The following is an 18,574-nucleotide window of genomic DNA, read 5'->3' on the forward strand; positions in this document are numbered from 1 at the left end:
ACTTTCCATGGTATCTGATAAGGTAGCCCCTTGAAGAATAGCTAGTGTAACCTGGGAGCTGCATTTTCTATTTTATTTCATTTTACTCAGTGTAGACTTGACTAGTATCCCGAGGCTTGTGGCTATTGTATTGGAAGTTTGCAGTATTGTACTAAAGCCCAGTAGGTCTAAATGAGCAATTGGAAACCCATGGCTCTAAGGGATCCTTCCAGCTCAGCCTGCCCAGCCCCTCCTGACCAGCTGGGCTTCCGGCCCTGCTGGACCCTCTGGCCCACACGTTCATCTCTTGGCCTTCCACTCATGACAGCCTTGACCTCAAGCTTACCTGGCCCCAAACTCATGATCTCCCCAGCCTCCCTGCTGCTCCTTCTCTGGCCTCCTCCCACTTCTGTCCCCACCCCCCCTCCCTAGGTGGCATCAGTACCCACCCGGCAGGGCCAGCCAGAAACCCGGGGGCCACCCCCCATTTCTAATCCTCCATCAAGAGGGTCTGGTGGATTTTACCTCCTAAGCATCCCTGGATCCCTTCTCTTGTCCATGCTGCCCCCAGCCCTGCAGTGGCCTCTGAACGCATCTACCTGCAACCCTCTGGTCCTCACCAGTTCCAGGTGTTTGTGCCCACTGTGTGCCCAGCATCTGGAGTGCAGAAATGAATCTGATGGAATCCCTTTGTCTCTCTCCTTCGTCTTGTTCTAGCTACCTCGGGGCAGAGGATGTGGGTGGGATTATTTTCTGACTGTGTAGTAGGATCTCAAATAAAGCTTGTTATAAAAAGTAGCAGGGAGCTGGGGCTTGGGAAGGGAAGGGAGTGGAGGGGAGGAGGGGGAGGTGTGTGCGTGGGAAGGAGGAGCCTGCCCTTCTGTTTGGGGGTCTGTCCTTCCACGACGTCGTTGAAGGCTGTCCTGCCTTCCATGAGCCCTCAGGGTGTAACCTCCTCCACTACGTGCTTTCACATAGCCCATCACCCAGGCTAAGGTCTTCTAAAGGAGAAAGCTGAATTTTGTAAAGATGGGGCGGGGTGTGTGTGTGTGGGGGGGGGAGGTGGGCAGATCCTGGGTACCTGGAATGTGGTGACCAAACGCCCAAATGCGTGTGTCCCTGTCTCCGGGTCATGAGGGTCCCCAAAGTCCCAGCCTCTGGGAGTTAGGGGGTTTCCCAGACGCTTCGGCCATCCCCGTGGGGCCGTCGCACCTTGCAGGGACGCCGAGGCGGGGGGCGCGGGCGGTGCGGGGAGCGCGAGCTACAAGGACTCGCTGAGGCCCCGCGAGGGGCTGCGGGGCGGGCGCGCGGGCAGGGTCCGCCCCGCCCCTTGCAGCTCAGCCCCCGCCGGGGGGACAGCGGGGCTCCGTCTAACAGGCCTTCTTCTCGCTGGAAAAACTGCGGGAGGAGGGGGGGCCCGGGGAGCGAGGAAGAACGGGCCGCATTCGGAAGCCCCCCGCGGCCCCCACCCCTGCCCCAGGGCCCCCTCCCCCCAGCCCGGCCGGGGAGGGGTCCGCCCCGCGCGGGGAGGGGGCCCGGGCCGCGGGGACTCCGGCGATTGGCCCGGAGCCCCCCCCCCCGCCCCGCCCGCCACCATCTGCTCGGGATTTGGCGTCGGCGGCTCCGGGCTCGGCTCCAGCTCGGCGCCGCGCGCCCCCGGCCGCCCCGCGCCCCGCGCCCCGCGCCCGCCGACCTGCGGCGCCCGCCCCGCGGCCTCTCCGAGCAGCGGCGGTCGGAGCCCCCGGCCGGAGGCGGATGGAACCGCCGCGATGCTGGCCCCGCGGCTGCTGGATTTCCAGAAGACCAAGTACGCGAGGTGAGCGGCGGGGGGCGCGGGCGCGGGCGGCGGGCGGCGGGTCCGGCTCCCCGCGCCGCCCCGCGCGTGCCGGGGGATGCAGGGACCCTGTCCGCGGCGCGAGGAAACTGGCCCCGGGACGTCGCGGTCTTCGTGCGGCTCCGCGCGCAGCTGCGCGCCCTGGACGCGGGAGGCGCGCGGCTTCCCAGCGCCTCGGACTGAGCGGGGCGCCCTGAGGCGAGCCGCTTCACGTCTCTGAACCTCAGTTTCCTGGTCTGCAGGGCGAGGATAATGAGAGTCCTCACCCCCGGGCCCCCCGCGAGGGTTAAGTAAGGTGATCCCTTGAAAGCACTTTGCACGGGCTCAACCGCTGTCCTATCCGGCGCTTTTGTTAGTAATGAAAGGCGTTGGCCCGCACCGCCCCTGCCCCCCACTCCCCGACCACCCCTGCCCACCCCACCCCCACCACCCCTGTCCGCCGCATCACCCCTGACCGCCCTCATAGCAACCGGTAGGAATGGGTAGGTGCTCTTTTCAGGTGGGGAAACTGAGGCTCAGGACCAGGACCTGTACACCTTGGCCTTTTCATAGTGTGAAGTCGGTGGTCCCTCCTGAGCCTCCGTTTCTTCTTCTCAAGTGCTGATTTCAGATTGCTGAGTGGAAGCCGAGGCCCTGTCGCTTTGATTCCCAACTAAGAGGCTGAGGGGAGGGGAGGGAATATTAAGTTTCTCTAAGATTGTTGGGGGGTGGGCCTGACCGATCGCGGAATGAAAACTCTTTTCTAGGGTTGCCCCTTCCGCCATCAGAGGTCTTGGGGTAGGATAGGCCGTTCTGGGTGTGCAGCCCTGGGCTGTGGGCTTCTACTTCCTGCCTGGGGAGGCTGCCCTGCCACGTGCTTAGCTCCCAGCCCTCGGCCTCCCGCGTCCATGGGTGGAGTGGGCAGGTGGTGATGTGCGCTGCGGTGGCATCCCTTTGCTGTCACACCTACACGGCTGGTTGTCTCTTGGCAGTTGCGGAGGGGCCCTGGTCCCGTGACGTCTCCGAAAGTTCCTGTCAGATGGGCCCTGCTTGACCCCGGAGGCCCAGGCTGAGCTCAGCCTGAGGCAGGGAAAGTGGGTGGGGGGGGGGGGAGGCAGGACTGGGTCCTTCCCCCTCAGTCTCATCTCCATTCCCTCTGGGGGGAGGGGCGTAGTGTCGCCTTCATAAAGCTGGGGGGTCCCACAGGAAAGGGGATGCTGGTGGGAAGGCCCGGAGGAACTCCTGTGGCGTTTCTTTTGGAGGGAAGGTGGGAGGGGCTGGCTATACAAATCTGTGAGGTCTCCTCTGGGGTGGGCACTCGGACTTTCAGAGGCTTGCGCTTGAAGGTCCTGTGCGCTGGTGTGAGATGTAAGTTGGTGGAGTGTTCACGCGAAGGCAGGGGAGAAGCCTGGGGCTGGAGGCTTCCGATGCGGGGAGGGAGCTCTGTCCCACACCTGCTGTGTGGCCTTGGGTAGGCGTCTCAACCTCTCTGGACCTCTACTGGTTGATCTGTAAGACAGGAGGGTTGGTGCGAATGATCTCTAGATTTAGACACTGGTGCTGTCCGCTCTGTGACCGGAATAGAGCTCTCCAGCTGGGTTGAGGGCTGGACCATGAACCCTTTCTCTCATGCTTGGGCTGATGACGTGTCTCTGGGTGATAAGTCCAGTGAGGAAATGGAATGCAGTGATTAGAACTGTTTCTGTTCCCTTCCTCTTTGTGCAGCTCTTACTCCGTCCAGTCACATAGTAGGGCCTTAATCAAGGCTTTGTGAGTGAGTGTATTTAATAGTATAACCCAGTTCTGGCCAATAGAAATATCACCCAAGCCACCAAGGTATTTTTAAATTTTCTAGTAGACATTTAGGTTAATGTGTGGCTAATTTCCCATCTCATTGTTAAAAAAAGGTGAAATGAGACAGGTGAAGTTAATTATGAAAATATAGTTTAGTTAACCCTTTATATCCAAAGGATATTCAGTATGTAATCAATATAAACAAATTATTCATAAGATATTTTGCAATTCTTTTTCAACCACAAGTCTTCAAAATCTGGTGTATTTCATACTTACAGCCCATCCCAGTTTGAACTAGCTAGATTTCAAGCGCTCAATATACACATGTGGTCAGTAATTGTCATATGGAATAGGATAAGAATATCCTCCAAGGTGTGAGATGAGTGTTTGTCTCAGTCCATTCAGACTGCCATAACAAAGTACCACAGACTGGATGCCTTATAGCAGCAGAGAATTATTCCTCACAGTTCTAGAGGCTGGAGGCCTGAGATCAAGGTGCCAGCACATGGTCAGGTCCTGGTGAGGGCCCTCTTCTGCGTTACAGACTGCCGATGTCTTGTATCCTCATAGGTTAGAAAGAGACAGAGCTCGGTCTTTGGCCTCTTCGTATAAGGGCACTGATTCCATTCATGGGGGCTTCACCGTCATGACCTAATTATGTCCCAAGTGTCCTACCTCCAAATACCATTACACTGGGAGTTAGATTTCAACATATAACTTTTTTTTTTTGGAATTGGGGGACACAAACATTCCATTCTTAACAAAGCTTCTAGTTAAATGCTGTGTGACTTTGCAAAAGATGCTTTCACTCTCTGAGCCTCTGTTTCTCAGTGGGTGGTTGGACCAGCTTATCTTTAAGGTTCTAACCTAGAGTCCTTGAGTGGTTTATCTACATCCAGAAACATACTTATAATAAAGCCATAGGAATTAAAGACAGTGTGGTGTTGGTGCAGGGCCAGGCACATTGACCAATGGGAGAGAATAGAGAGACCAGACACAGATTCATGCATATAAAGGCATTTGACTTTTGACAAAGGTGGCGTTGCTGAGCAGCCCAGGGGAGGATGGTCTGTTGAATAAAGGGTACTGAGAGAATTAGTTATCCAGGTGGAAACTACGAAACTGGAGCCCTACCTCACACCATACAGAAAAAAGCATTTCTAGATGAATTAAAGGTTTGCAGGTGAAATTAAAAAAAAAAAAAGGAAAACTTTTCGAAAATTTTAAACAATCTCTTGGACATCATGCTCAATAAAGATTTCAGAAGGCATGAAAAGTACAAACCATAGGAGATTGATAAACTCAACTGCATTAAAAATTATAAATTTTTTTTCACCCCCCCCCCCCCCCAAAATGCCAGGAAGACAAGAGAAGACAAGCCACAAACTTGAAGGACAAATTTGTAATGCATTTAACCAACAAGTAATTAATATCCAGAATCGGGAATTCCCTGGTGGTCCAGTGGTTAGAACTTGGCTCTTTCACTGCTGAGGGCCTGGATTCAATCCCGGTTGGGGAACTCAGATCCCACAAGCCGTGGGGCACAGACAAAAAAAAAAAAAAAAAAAAATCCAGAATCTATAAAGAAGTACAATAAGGAAAAGACAAACAACCCAATAGAAAATGTAGAAAGAGAGTCAGGAAGGGAGAACACAGGTGAGCTGTAAGCATGTGAAAAGCTGCTTACTTGCACTGGTGATTAAGGAAATGCCAGCTAAGAGCCCATGGGACACCATTCTCGTATGCAGTATGTGAGAAGTCTGACAACACCGTTATGAGTTCGGGAAAGAAATTCTCATGTAAACTTGGACATGGCCATTGTCTCCTGTGTGTCTACCTTAGAGAAACTCTGCACGTGTGCACTGGGGGAGATGGCCCTGAATCTTCTCAGCGGCATTGTTCCAGGGAAGCAAGGCCTGGAGTCAGCCCAGAGGTCCACGTTGGTGGAACAGTGTGTGTTCACACAGTGGAATAGGAATCCTGCAGTGAAAGCGTGTGGGTGACTCTCACAGACGTGTTGAACATCAGCAAAACACAGAAGAAAGCATGTCTCCAGTCATGTAACATTCAAAACCCCATGTACTAACTATGTTGTTTAGGAATGCAGAGAAAGGCATGGAAAAAGCGAGAAAATGATAATTACAAAATCAGGTTAGTGGTTACCTCTAAGGGAGGGAGGGGAAGATACACAGGGTGCCTCTGGGTCCTTGTAATTCTTGACCTGAGAAGAAAAATAAACTGGGTTCTACATGTCCTAGAAGGCAGCAAGGTCTCACATTCCCTGGGCGAGCCCCACGTGGCCATACCTCACTGCAAGGACAGACACATCTGTCTGTCTGTGTCCCCTGCTGCCTCCATGCCCAGGACAGCACCTGGCACCTGAATAGTTACCAGTCAACGTCTGTGGCGTGAGTACTGGCTTGTGACTTTGGGTGAGCGAATTAACCTCCGAAGACATAGGGGCCTTCTTTTGCTTAATGCAATGTGACCTTAAATGGGGGTCGTTATAAAATAACATTGTGGTTATAAATGTAGCACATGCTCCTTGGAGAAGTTTCTAAATCATGGGAAGTAGGTATAAAAATGAAAGCAGCAGACCCTTAATCCCACGGTCTCGAGATCATCACTGTTAAACGTGTTGGCTTTCCTCCCAGCCTTTTCTCGATAGATACTCTACAGCGAGCGCTGCATCCTAATTTTTAAAAATTGACCTGCCGCAATCCCGTCTCCTTTGTCTTTCATAATTACTTGCAACCTCAGTTGAACGTGGGCCTAATATTCCATCTTGTCATCACTCCCTGCTTCATTTTATTTCTCCCCACTTTTGGACACTCCGGGTGTTTTCTGGATTCCACGCTGTGCTTCACGCTGCGGGAGCACCCCTGCAGCGCACACACGGTCCGTCGTCCATGCTGGGTGTTGGCCAGGTCCCGAAGGTCACCAGGTCCATGGGAGGCTCCCCGACCGCCCAGACTACAGTGACCAGGTTGGGGAGCCCCACTGAGGTTGGCCCCCGTGGTGCAGTTCCTGCCATGGCGTTTGGAGTCGCTTCTGAGGCCAAAGATCAGGTCCCACTCCTTCCATGGCGGCGTCCTTGGGAAATACTACGGAAGGAGCCAGGAGCCTGTGCTGTGATTCTGCCTCCTCTTTGCTGTCTTCTCTTGGGCAGGGGACTTTTTCCCTGAGCCTTGCTTTCCTCCTTGTAAACGAGGCTTGTAGGTGGGGGTGCATGCGGGGCCGCTGGGAGGCCTTCTGAGGTATAGTCCCCGTCCTACTACCTGACGTCCCTTCAGAGCCTCTTAGAACAGGTCCTGCTCCAGCCGGGACTCTGAAATCCTGCAGGTCACCGGTTGTGTAAACGTTTGCGTAAACGTTTGCGGTTCTTAAGGTGATTAGGATAAGACATGAGAAGCATCTGGCGAGGTACCTGGTCTACAGTTGATGCTCCAGGGCGGTGGTTATTTATGTCATAGTTATTGGCACCCAGTCTGTCTCTTTCCAGAGAGGATTCGAGGCAGTTTGTAAAAAGCGTGTTTCTCAAGATCCGTGGGACTGTCAGAGAAATCCTTCCATCTTGGCAGAGCTTTCTGTGACTTCGGCAGGTGTCTGCGTGGCTGGAGAAGGGGCGGGTGGGGAGGTGGGGTTCATGGGCGCTTCTGTCTTGCTGGGCCACGCCAGCGCAGGGCTTCATGGAGTGGGGGGAGAGAGGTGCCCCCCCCTTCCTGTACATCATCTCCTGTGATCCTGGGCGGTCCTGGGAGTAGCTACAGTTTTTATTCCTATTTGGTTTGCCCGAGGTCATGGAGCAGTGGGTAGGGTTCACACCTGGGTCTGTCTGGACGCTGCTTTGCTCTTCTGCACAGGCCTGGGGGATAACAGTCATCATTGCCGACAGCTGCAGGGAGGTGTGTCACACGCGGCATCTCATACGATCCTCTGCTCCCCGCCGGAGTCCTCCCTGCTGCCCACACGCCTGCAGGGACTGGCAGGGCTCTCAGAACACACCATCTGTACATCTGCCCCCTTCATTCATTCACTGACAGGCCCACTCCAAATGCAGTGAGGCTGGAGCAAGGTCCCCGTGGAAGCCCACCTGCCGTTATTTCTGGATACTTCAAGTTAAAAATCAAGTTTAACAAGCTTCTCAACAAAATGCGTTCTGGCCTCCTGTCGATAACTATCCTTCTATAGTGACAGAATCGAACACTCTGTAAACAACGGTGGCTGTCATATGATGGAGGACTGACTAGTATCAAAGACAGCTGAGGGACGTCCCCCGTGGTCCAGGGGTTAAGACTCCCCACTTCCACTGCAGGGGGCATGGGTTTGATCCCTGTTCGGGGAAGTAAGATCCCGCATGCCGCCTGGCACAGCTCCCCCACCACCGAAAAAAAAGAATAGACAGCTGAGTGTAGTTAATTTTTACACGTGTCTGACATTCATTGCTGGGCAGCCTTGCTTGGATGAGTAATAAAGACATACATAGTTTATTAATTATTATGTATGTCATGTGATTTATTTTTATTGACTTAATTGCAGTGAAATCATTATTTATAGTCAAGATTTTCACTTATATTTGGGTTCTGTTAACAGTAATAATCTGAAGGTGTTCTGTCCAGGACTGTAGCCCTAGCCACCTGTGGCTATTTAAATATCTTGGGACTTCCCTGGCGGTCCAGTGGTTAAGACTCTGTGCTCCCAATGCAGGGGGCCCAGGTTCGATCCCTGGTCAGGGAACTTCGACCCCACATGCCGTGCAGCCAAAAAAACAAACAAATGAACAAAAGTAAATCTAAAGTCATTAAAGTAAATGAAAAAAACAAAAAAGCTAGTTCCTCAGTTGCACCAGCCACATTTCAAAGGCTCCGTAGTCACACGTGGCCAGCAGCTGCTGTGTGGGACAACACAGGCATTTAACATTTCCATCATTGCAGAAAGTTCTCAGAGGGAGCACTAGTCTAAAGGCTTCAAATGAAAAATGTAAGTTAAAAAAACCCACAAATGTAAATTAAAGCAAATGTGAGAAACTGAAAAAAGTTAAAATGATTTTTAATTCTAAAGTATTCAAAAATTCCTATTAAATTGAAAAGGCAAAATACAAATTAAGATGAATAAGTATAACATTTTAAAGTCAAACAGTATTTTAAGTAAAGCTGAGATATTTTTATTTGACTTTTTGGAAAACATAAACCTATCTTATGAAAATGAAACTGCTCACCTCTAGAGTTCACTGTCCACCTTGTCGCCAACATAAAGAATAGGTAGAGATCAGGCTTATGATTGCCAACGGGGCGGGGGTGGGGCGGAAGGGATGGACTGAGAATTTGGGGTTGCTAGATGCAAACTATTAACATTTAGAATGGGTAAACAACAAGGTCCTACTGTATAGCACAGGGAACTATAGCCAGTGGAAAAGAATAGTGAAAAAAGAATGTGTAAAACCGAGTCACTTTGCTGTACAGCAGAGATTGGCACAACATTGTAAATCAACTATACTGTACTTCAATTAAAAAAATAGGAATGATATCTTATGCCCGTTACCTCTAGTCCTGCACATATACAAGTTGGGGAGTGATACAAATTCATTAGTATTTCACATATTCCGCAGCTGCCATGTGCACCTGCTGGGAATTCCAAGGCAATTCATGAGTGTTTCTGAAACTTGGAACTGAAACAGAAAGAGAAACAAATTGAAATTACTTGACTGTGACCCTTTCTTGGGCATCAACCTATGGCGTTCATGCTGTCTTCAGAGGAAGGCTTTCACGGGTGAATTGCAGTCATCCGTAGGTACCCGCGGGGGCGGGGAGCGGATTACTTCCAGGACTCCTGCTAATACCAAGGTCGGAGGCTGCACAAATCCCTTATAGGTACTCCTCCGTATTCGCGGGTTGTGCATCCGCGGAGTCAGTCAGCTGCGCGTTGCGTGTTGTAGTTTCCATCCGCGGTTGGTCGAATCACTGGGATGCGGAACTGGAGGATGGGAATTGCTGACTGTAGTTAGTCTTTTCTCTTACCCAAGCCCTTCTGCTGCTCCCATCCTTCTGGTTGGCACTGCCAGCAGTGGCATCACCCACAAACCTTCACAGCATTTGGATGCAATCAGTTTTTTAAAAATTGTGGTAAAATATGCATAATGTAAAATTTACTCTTTTACCCATCTTTCAGTGGACACGTTGGTGGCATTCGGTACGTTCACCTTGTTGTGAAGCCATCACCACTGTCCATCTCCAGGACTTTTTCATCTTCACAAAGTGAGACTCTGTCCCCATTAAACACTGACTCCCCCTCCCCTCCCCCAGCCCCTGGCACCCACCCTTCTACTTCTTGTTTCTATGCACACGATTCCTCTAGGGTCCGCGTATGAGTGGAATCCTCAATAACTGTCGTTTTTACGTCTGGCTCCTTTCACTCAGCGTAGTGTCTTCAAGGTTCATCCATGTTGGAGCTGGTGTCAGAATTTTTTTTCCTTTTTTAAAATAAAATAATTTTATTGAAGTATTGTTGATTTGCAATGTGTAATTTCCGCTGTACAGCACAGTGATTCAGTTGTATCTATATACACATTCTTTTTCATATTCTTTTCCATTATGGTTTATCCCACTATATTGAGTATAGTTCTCTGTGCTTTACAGGAGGACTTTGTTGTTTATCCATTCTGTATATAATAGTTTGCATCTGCTAACCCCCAACTCCCAATCCACCCCCCCCCCCACTCTCCCCCTTGGCAACCACAGGTCTATTCTCTGTGTCTGTGAGTCTGTTTCTGTTTTGTAGATAAGCTCATTTGTGTCATAGTTTAGATTCCACACATAAGTGATGTCATATGGTAAATGATAGCATTTCTCTTTCTTTTCTCTTACTTCTCTTACTTTCTCTTAGTGTGATCATCTCTAGGTCCATCCATGTTGCTACACATGGCATTATTTCATTCTTTCTAATGGCTGAGTAATATTCCATTGTATATACGTACCGCATCTTTATTCATTCATCTGTCAATGGACATTTAGGTGGTTTCCAAGTCCTGGCTATTGTAAATAGTGCTGCTATGAACATAGGGGTGCATGTGTCTCTTTGAATTATAGTTTTGTCCAGATACATGTCCAGGAGTGGGATTGCTGGATCATATAGTAACTCCACTTTTAGTTTTGAAAGGAACCTCCGTACTGTTTTCCATGGTGGCTGCATCAACTTACATTCCCACCCACAGGGTTCTCTTTCTTCCACGCCCTCTCCAGCATTTGTTATTTGTAGCCTTTTTAATGATGGCCATTCTGACCAGTGTGAGGTGATGCCTCATTGTAGTTCCTTCCTCTTCGAGACTGGATGATGCTCCAGTGTGTGGATATGCGCCCATCTTTTGTTCCAAGGACACAGGACAGGAGATGTGGAGAAGTACTTGCCTGGTCATCGTAATGTGAGTGATGTCCAGGCTGACAGCTCACACTGCCAGCGACGAGTGCTGGATGCCCCGTGACCAAGGTGCTCAAAGTCTCCTTAACAAGTTAATTTGTCTACGTCTGTGAGAGCAGGACCTCTAACCCTGCCCCACAGCATGCTCCACAGATCCGTAACACTGGCGTCAGCTCGCACCTGTTAGAAATGCAGACACTTGGGCTCCACTCCTGACCTGTGGAATCAGAATCTTCATTTCATGAGATCCTTCAGTGATTCACATGTACGTGAAAGTTGGAGAAGCAACAGATCTAAAGGGACAGGCTTAGGGACAGAGTCCCTCTTGTTTAAGGGTGGTTCTGTTACTGTAATAGGATTATTTGGGTGGATACATAGCACACCTCCATCATCCTTCCCTTGTGCCCAGGGCAGACATCACTAGTCGATCATGGGATTCAAAATGATTGTTCCCATTGAGCAGAGGGAGGCTCAGATTCCTCAACCTGGCTCTCCTGGCCAACAGAGAAGCAAATCAAGAACACGGCCCGGTAGGTGCAGTAAGAAGTGCGGGTTGGAATTTGGGTAGACTGATTTCCAGTGTCCCGGACTGCCTCGTTGCCACCAGTTTTTTCTTGTTAATTGCCACCACAATAATGACACCCACCATTTCCCGAGCGTTTTGCATGTTCCAGACTTTGCTCCAGGTACCGTGTGCATTGATTCTAATCCATTCTGGACCCGGCAGATAAGTGTTATTAGCCCCATGTAACAGATGAGGCTGACGGGGAGGCTCGTCTGATGGCAGGTGAGAGGGACAGCCAGCTCTAAACACAGAACTGTCTGACCTCAAGTCTGAGCTTTTGCCAGTTCCTCCCTGCAGGGAACCCAGCTCTCCCTACAGGGATCATCAAGCTGCCAGAGCTCCCAGGCTGAGGTCCAGACCTCAGCAGCCCCCTCCCTGGGGGGCCCGGGGACCTGTAGCCAGATGAGTTGGAAGGGCCTCTGGAGGTGACCACAAAGTGCTGGCTCAGCTCCCAGAAAGTGTGAGTGCAGACAGTGCTCCCTGTGACTAAGTGAAGTCACTTCTTAAACAGCAGGGCACCTGAGCTCGTTACAGAGTTTAGTGCGTTTAGGGCTCCATGGGACCTGCAGCTGGAGGCCAGGTGCCCCCAGAGATGCCTCAGTGACTCTCTGGGGGCTGACCACATTCTCCGCGTTCACCATCTCCCTTCCTCACCCTCGTCTCTGTTGGTTTTCTCTGCCTCACAGTTTCTGCTTTCTCATGACTTCAATTCCTTCACCTCTGTGGCTTCCTGTCTCCATTCTGCCCCACATTTAAGAAAAAAACCTATTTATTTATTTAGGCTGCTCCGGGTCTTAGGTGTGGCATGTGGGATCTTTGTTGTGGCATGCAGGATCTTTTAGTTGCAGCATGCGGGATCTAGTTCCCTGACTAGGCATTGCATCTGGGCTTCCTGCACTGTGAGCGTGGAGTCTTAACCACTGGACCAACAAGGAAGTCCCCTGCCCCACGTTTGAATCACTACCGTGGCTGTGTCCTCATGAACCTGGGGGCGGTGGAAAGAGCAGGTGTGTCCTCTCCCTGTTACCTGGGAGTAGACTGCACATAGTAAATACAGTAAGTCCTCTGCATACGAACAATTTCTGTCCCGAGAGCACGTTTGTAAGTCCAGTTTGTTCGTTAAGTCCAACAGTCAGCCTAGGTACCCAACTAACACAATCGGCTATATGGTACTGTGCTGTAATAGGTTTATAATACTTTTCACACAAATAATACATAAAAAACACAACAAATGAAGAAAACATCTTTAATCTTACAGTACAGTACCTTGAAAAGTACAGTAGTGGAGTACAATAGCTGCATACAGGGGCCAGCACTGAGTGAACAGACAAGAAGAGTTACTGCCTGGAGGAGGGAGAGGAGGTGGGAGATGGTAGAGCTGAAGGATGGTCAGCAGTAGGAGATGGAGGGTGAGCTGCAGTGTCACTCACGCCTGACGTGGATGGCACAGGTTCTGGTTCCTTGCTGGATTCAAGTCTATCCACCCCCTTGAAAAAACGATCCAGTGATACCTGGGTAGTAGCATGTTCACATCTTTGGAAGGTCACAACCTGAATGTTCGTATGTAGGGGGCTTAACTGTACTTGAGAACTGGGAGGTAGAATTTCACCATGGGTGACTTCAGGTGTCGGACCACCAGGGTCTGGCTTGGGGCCATTCCACTTAATGGCTGTGTGATCTTGGGCATGTGACATGGCCTCTCTGGGCCTTGGTTTCCTCTTCTGAAAGATGGTAAATAATAGTCGTACTAATCTCACAGGGTTGATGGAGTCTCTGAGTCCCAGTTTCCTCATCTGTAAAATAGACAGAATAATCGACCCCCATTGCAGAGTTGCTTGGAGGACTAAAAGCCGAGCACGTCAAGTGCTTGGCCCAGAGCATGGCATGGAGCGAGTGCTCTGATGGAGTATCGTTGGTCCCGGTCCCATTGCTCCCCCACTGGGCACCCTTGGGCCGGTCATTTAGCTTCCCTAGGACTCGGGTCCTCCATTGCTGCAGGAGGGGTGGACCCGGTGCACCCACTCATCAGCGTGTGGGGTATGTCCCCCTGGCCACAGAATGGACAGTGGATAACTCTGAGTGAAGCAGAGCTATTAGGGTTACACCAAGAGAATGACTTGCCTTGGGACCAGGTCCCTGCACCTTCAGGTCCTGAGCTGCAAGAAGGTGAATGTCAGACCTGATGAGGGGGGTCTGCCCTTGAGTTCCCTTCTTCCACCTGATGGTGACGTTCCCCCTCCTCTGCAAATGTCCAACTGAACGAGTCACCAAGGGCACGAGGGCGTCCAGGCTGGGGTTGTCTGGCCGTCCCCGCGACCTTGACATGCGGATAGATCTCACCAGCCAGGCGGCGGGAGCCCTAGAGGTCAGGGGTGGGGGGCCTGAAGGGATCAGGAGCCCTGGTGATCGTGTGGCTCTGATTTTAATAATTACTGCTTGGGTTGCAGTCTTTAGTTGGAGGTGGGGTGGGGGGGGAGGGGTTGGGTCTATGCCAGCTGTGTTGTTGGACCACAGTGAGGACAACCAGGAGCACACTCCCGCCCTTGCCGTGGACTCTTGGCTGCATCGCGTAGAAACCTGTGTTTCATTTGTTCATTAATTCAGCAATAATTGCTGTGTGCTGTGATGTGCCGGGTGCCGTACTGGTGCTGGGGATACGGGGCTGACCAAGACAAGCTCCCTGACCTCATGGAGCTCACTTTCCGGTGTGACGAACAGACAGCAGACGGATAACCGTATGCTGGAACTTCAGGTGGCGACGTGGCCAGGCGAGGGTGTGAGGGGCAGGGTCGGGTGGGATGGGGCTGGGATTGTTTGGAGGAAATGCATGTAAACTGGCACGCGGGGTGGGGGGAGGTGCTGGGACAGCGGGTTTGGGGCGCTGCTGTGACGGGCGCCCAGGGGAGCTGTCCTTTCAGCACCAGCAGGTCTCTGCTGAGTGCCCTCTGCCTGGACCGCAAACCTGAGCTGACAGATGTGCAGGGAGACTTAGGAAGTGACAATTGTCCAGAAACCCCATTCCAGCAGCAGTGCAGATATGCACCTTCAGATTCATCCAGACACAGCCCACCCCTCCAGGTTTGTCCCAAGTCCCTGTCTCAAGCAGGGGAGAGTATGGCAGGTCCCGTGTCTTTGGTCACCATTCCGCAGCCAGACTGCAAGCTGCTTGGAGAAGGGGTGGGCTGGGGGCTGTTCAGACCCCCTGTGTCCCCTGAGGGGCCAGCATGGTCTGGCATGTGGCAGGCATGCCTGACTTGTCCATTGGTTGGGCACCCACAGCTGGTTAGTTGGTTCATTGATTCACTTAGAAACCTCGTTGAGAGCCGGGGCTGGGGTGCCGAAATGAATCCTGTGCAGAGCTTGCCCCCTCCCTTCCAGAAACTCATCGTTTAGGGGAGGACTCGGTCTGCTGATAACAGGCGAACAAGTGTATAATTGAGATGTCGATAAATATGCTGGAAACGTAGATATGGTTTCTGCTTGAATGCCTGGGTGAGACAGGGTTTGAGGGTAACTTTGGGATCTTCAGTTATAAGTAACTGAAGCCTCAATTTGAACTGGCTTAAAGAAAAGAGAGAGAGAAGAAGAACGAGGAGGAAGGGGCAGTGGGGGAGGGAAAAGAAGGAAATAAAGGTTGGTATTCGGAAATGAAAAGTATGTGGGTTCAGGTACAGCTGGATCCAGGGTCTCAAAGACAACCAGGCTCTCTCTCTCCTTCTCTGGGCTCTGTTTCCTCTGGTGGCTCCATTCTCAGGACTGCCCACAGCCCTTATGGATGGAGAGTTTCCTGTAGGATCCTTCAGGATCACCACAGCCCTGGAATTGAGTCTCCTTGTCCTGGCTTGGATTTCATTTCCATTCTCGGACCTGTCGCTGGGGTCAGGGGAAAGGCTATGCCAGATCTAGATCACAGCCCCTCTTTTGGAGCTTGGAGATTAGGAGTCAGGCCTGACTTGGGGTGGAGGTGGGGCGTGGCTCCACCTGAACCTGATGGAGTGAGAACAGAGATAGGATGGCCCCAAACGAAAGTGGTGCCATTGATTGCATGGGAGATAGATTCTGGAAAGGCAGAAGCCACTAGGACCCACCGTAGGACGGAAGAAGCTGCAGAGAGGTTGGGGTATTTGGATGGGTCCTTCGGGATGAATAGGAGTTCTGCAGGGAGGCAGAGGAGGTGTGGGAGAGGGAAGGACACTCCTGGAAGAAGACAGAACATGGAGAGGAATGTGCAGGGACACCCAGGGAAGAGTCAGTGAGGCTGGTGCTCAGGCCGTGCGGTGGGGAGGTTGCCAGCTCTGTTCCCCAAGGGCCCTGGGGTGCGTCCAGTAGCTGGCCTTTCTCACATGGGCTCCGTGACACCATTGAGGCTGATTTATGCTGAAAGCAGCATGATTTGGGTTCCAGAAGGGAAGGAACTCAAGGTGGGGGAGGCTACTTCAGAGACTGCCATGGCAATAAAAAGTGGGGAGCTTCCTGGGATCCCCAAGGGACTGGGCCCACTAGAGCTCACTGGGGAGGGCGGCTCCTCTCATTTGTTGGCTGCAGGAGGGTTACTTGCCCAGGTGCCCCTTTACCCCAAAGCCTTCAGTGCATACATATGTCCTTAGTCCCAGGGCACTCTCTTTTGGAATGAGATTAAAAAATTAAGTTTAGCCTTAAAAAGGAAGGGCATTCTGATACAGGCTGTAACATGGATGAAGCCTGAGGACTTTCTGCTACTCAGCATAGTACACAAAATGCTGTTGTTTCCTCCTGCTAATACGCTCACACAAAAAAAGGACAAATCTGTGTGATTCCATTTACGCGAGGTCCCTAGAGTCATCAGTTTCACGGAGACAGGAAGTAGAAGGCTGGATGCCAGGGGCTGGAGGAGGGGGAGGGGGAATCAGTGTTTAATGGAGAAGAGCCTCAGTTTGGGAGGATGGAAAGGCTCCAGAGATGGAATGCGGTGATGTTTGCACAAGTGTGAATGCGCTTAATGTCGCAAAGTGACGCCATTAAGAATGGTTAACGTGGTACATTTTGTGTTATGAGTATTTTACCACAATTAGAAAATGTATGAAAAATGAAACCTAGTCGAAAATGGTGACACAGGCAGGTCATTTATTCAGTGTGAGAGGAAACAGAGAAAAAAAAAAAAAAGGAACGTTAGCATCGATGCAGTATCATTTAATAAGAGTCCTGCAGACTTTACTGGCTGCCTCATCACTGTTCCAGTGGCCACTGCCCAGCACAGGATGACCGCCATGGTATTTTAACCTTGACCCTTGGTTCAGTTGGCATCCACCAGGTTGGTCTCTGCAAAGTCACCATTTCTTTTGCTGGTGAATAGCATGGCGGGGAGGGCAGTGTTTTGATTATAGAAATAGTCCACTCCTCCTGTTATGAAAACTTCCATTCAAAAAGTAGAGGGAGTAGTATAACGGACCCCACAGTTTAACAGTGACTAACAATTTCTAATGAACAGTTATGAACCTTTTGCCACACTTGCTTCGTCGCTGCTTTTTCCTCTCTGTTAGCGGAAGACAAATCCCAAATAATATTATTTCAGTCCTCGTCTCTAACTGGTGAGGGTTACTTCTTCTGTAACCACAAGACCCCATCGCACCTGACAGCCAGGGCAGTACTTCCTCGCGCTGTCGGGCACTTGATATGTGGCTAGCGTGGCTGAGGAACTGAATTGTACATTTTACTTAGTTTCAGTGAGTTTCCGTCGACTTAGCCACACGTGGCCAGTGGCGGCCAGAGTAGCCCGCACAGCTGTAGAGGCGTATCACACAGGCTCAACGTTCTCGGCAAGACAGGCAAGACACGCAGGCATTGCATCTCCCCGGGGGTCAGGAGACATCTGATTGTCCCGTGTCTGGTGATGCTGAGGTTGATTTTGGGGCCGACAGAATGATGCTGGGTTCCCCGGATTTGACCGTCCCGTGGCTCAGCAACCTCTCGCCCGCCTTCTCCGCATCAGTTGGTTACCCTTGTCTGAAGCAATGATTTCATTAGCGGCGGCAGTTTTGTGACTTTCAGGAGCCTCTCTTAAGGAAAAAGACCCTCACCCCAAACACCTCTACCCCTGGTGTGCCAGAGTGCTGGGGCCTTCACTATTACCTAAGACAAAACCAAGGGTTCATTTCTTCCCAAGAAGGGCCTCCGGGGGGAGGAATGGCTCCGTCCCTGTTCGTCACGGAGATGTTCTTAGGATGTGTGGGTGGTGTTTCGGGTGTGTGCCCAGTGCGTGTGGGTGCGTGTGCGTGCACATGTGTGCATTCTGCTCCGGAAAGGTGTAGGTCTCTGGGGGAATCTGTTTCTCCCTGAAGGCAGCTGCCTTGCTCCGGAGTTGATCCCCGAATCCTGGTCTCAGGGGGTGGAGTTGGTCTGGGAGCCAGTGTCGGGGGGATCCCAGCGCCCTCTGCTCCATGCTGCCCTGGGATGGCGCCCTGGCCGCTTGGCCGTGGGCGGGGCTGGGCTGTGCCAGGGCCTGTGGCTTGTGTGGGCGGGGATGGCGCATTCCCGGGCCTCTGCCGTGTTCCGTGGGCCCTGGAGCGACCCCTGCTTTCTTGGGGAATAGGACAAGTGGGGAGAAAGCAGGATTTCCTGTGATGGGATCAGCCATTCCAGGATGCCCTGTCGTTCTGGCAGGAGGATGGACCAGCCCATCTGTTGGAAAGTGGCCCCTCTCATTTCTGGAGTTAGAGCTGCTTTGGCCCCCTTACGGTGAGCCAAGGGCTAAAGGTCCTTTGGGAGTGATGGGGATGGGGTAGGGGGAGATATTTGCTCAGTTTCTTAAACTTCCTCCCAGTGGACTCCTGTGTGGGGCATGGATGTGTTCTGGGTGTGGCCCCTGCAGAGAAGGAGGGGGGGGCGGGGAGGGAGAGGAAGGTGACTGTGATCCCATCGGGGAGGGGAAGGCTGCAGACATGAGTGTGGTGGGGAGGCCACGGCGCCCCGGGTTTAGGGGCTCGTGGGCGGACAGGGTGGTAACCTGTCCCTTCCAGAGGCGGTGGAAGCCA

At 51.7% G+C, this 18,574-nt stretch overlaps 1 protein-coding gene across 1 annotated transcript in view; it reads left to right on the forward strand.

Annotated features, from left to right (window-relative positions):
• Positions 1 to 1,705: 1,705 nt before the first annotated feature.
• MMD2 (monocyte to macrophage differentiation associated 2) overlaps positions 1,706 to 18,574 on the forward strand; it is a 45,196-nt gene continuing 28,327 nt past the window's right edge. The window contains exon 1 of the mRNA XM_057750586.1: positions 1,706 to 1,795. Within this exon, the coding sequence (XP_057606569.1) occupies positions 1,749 to 1,795 (47 nt within the window). The 5' untranslated portion in view covers positions 1,706 to 1,748. The remainder of the gene's footprint in view (positions 1,796 to 18,574) is intronic.

The sequence above is a fragment of the Hippopotamus amphibius genome, chromosome 9 (assembly GCF_030028045.1).
Source record: "Hippopotamus amphibius kiboko isolate mHipAmp2 chromosome 9, mHipAmp2.hap2, whole genome shotgun sequence".
NCBI lineage: Eukaryota > Metazoa > Chordata > Mammalia > Artiodactyla > Hippopotamidae > Hippopotamus > Hippopotamus amphibius.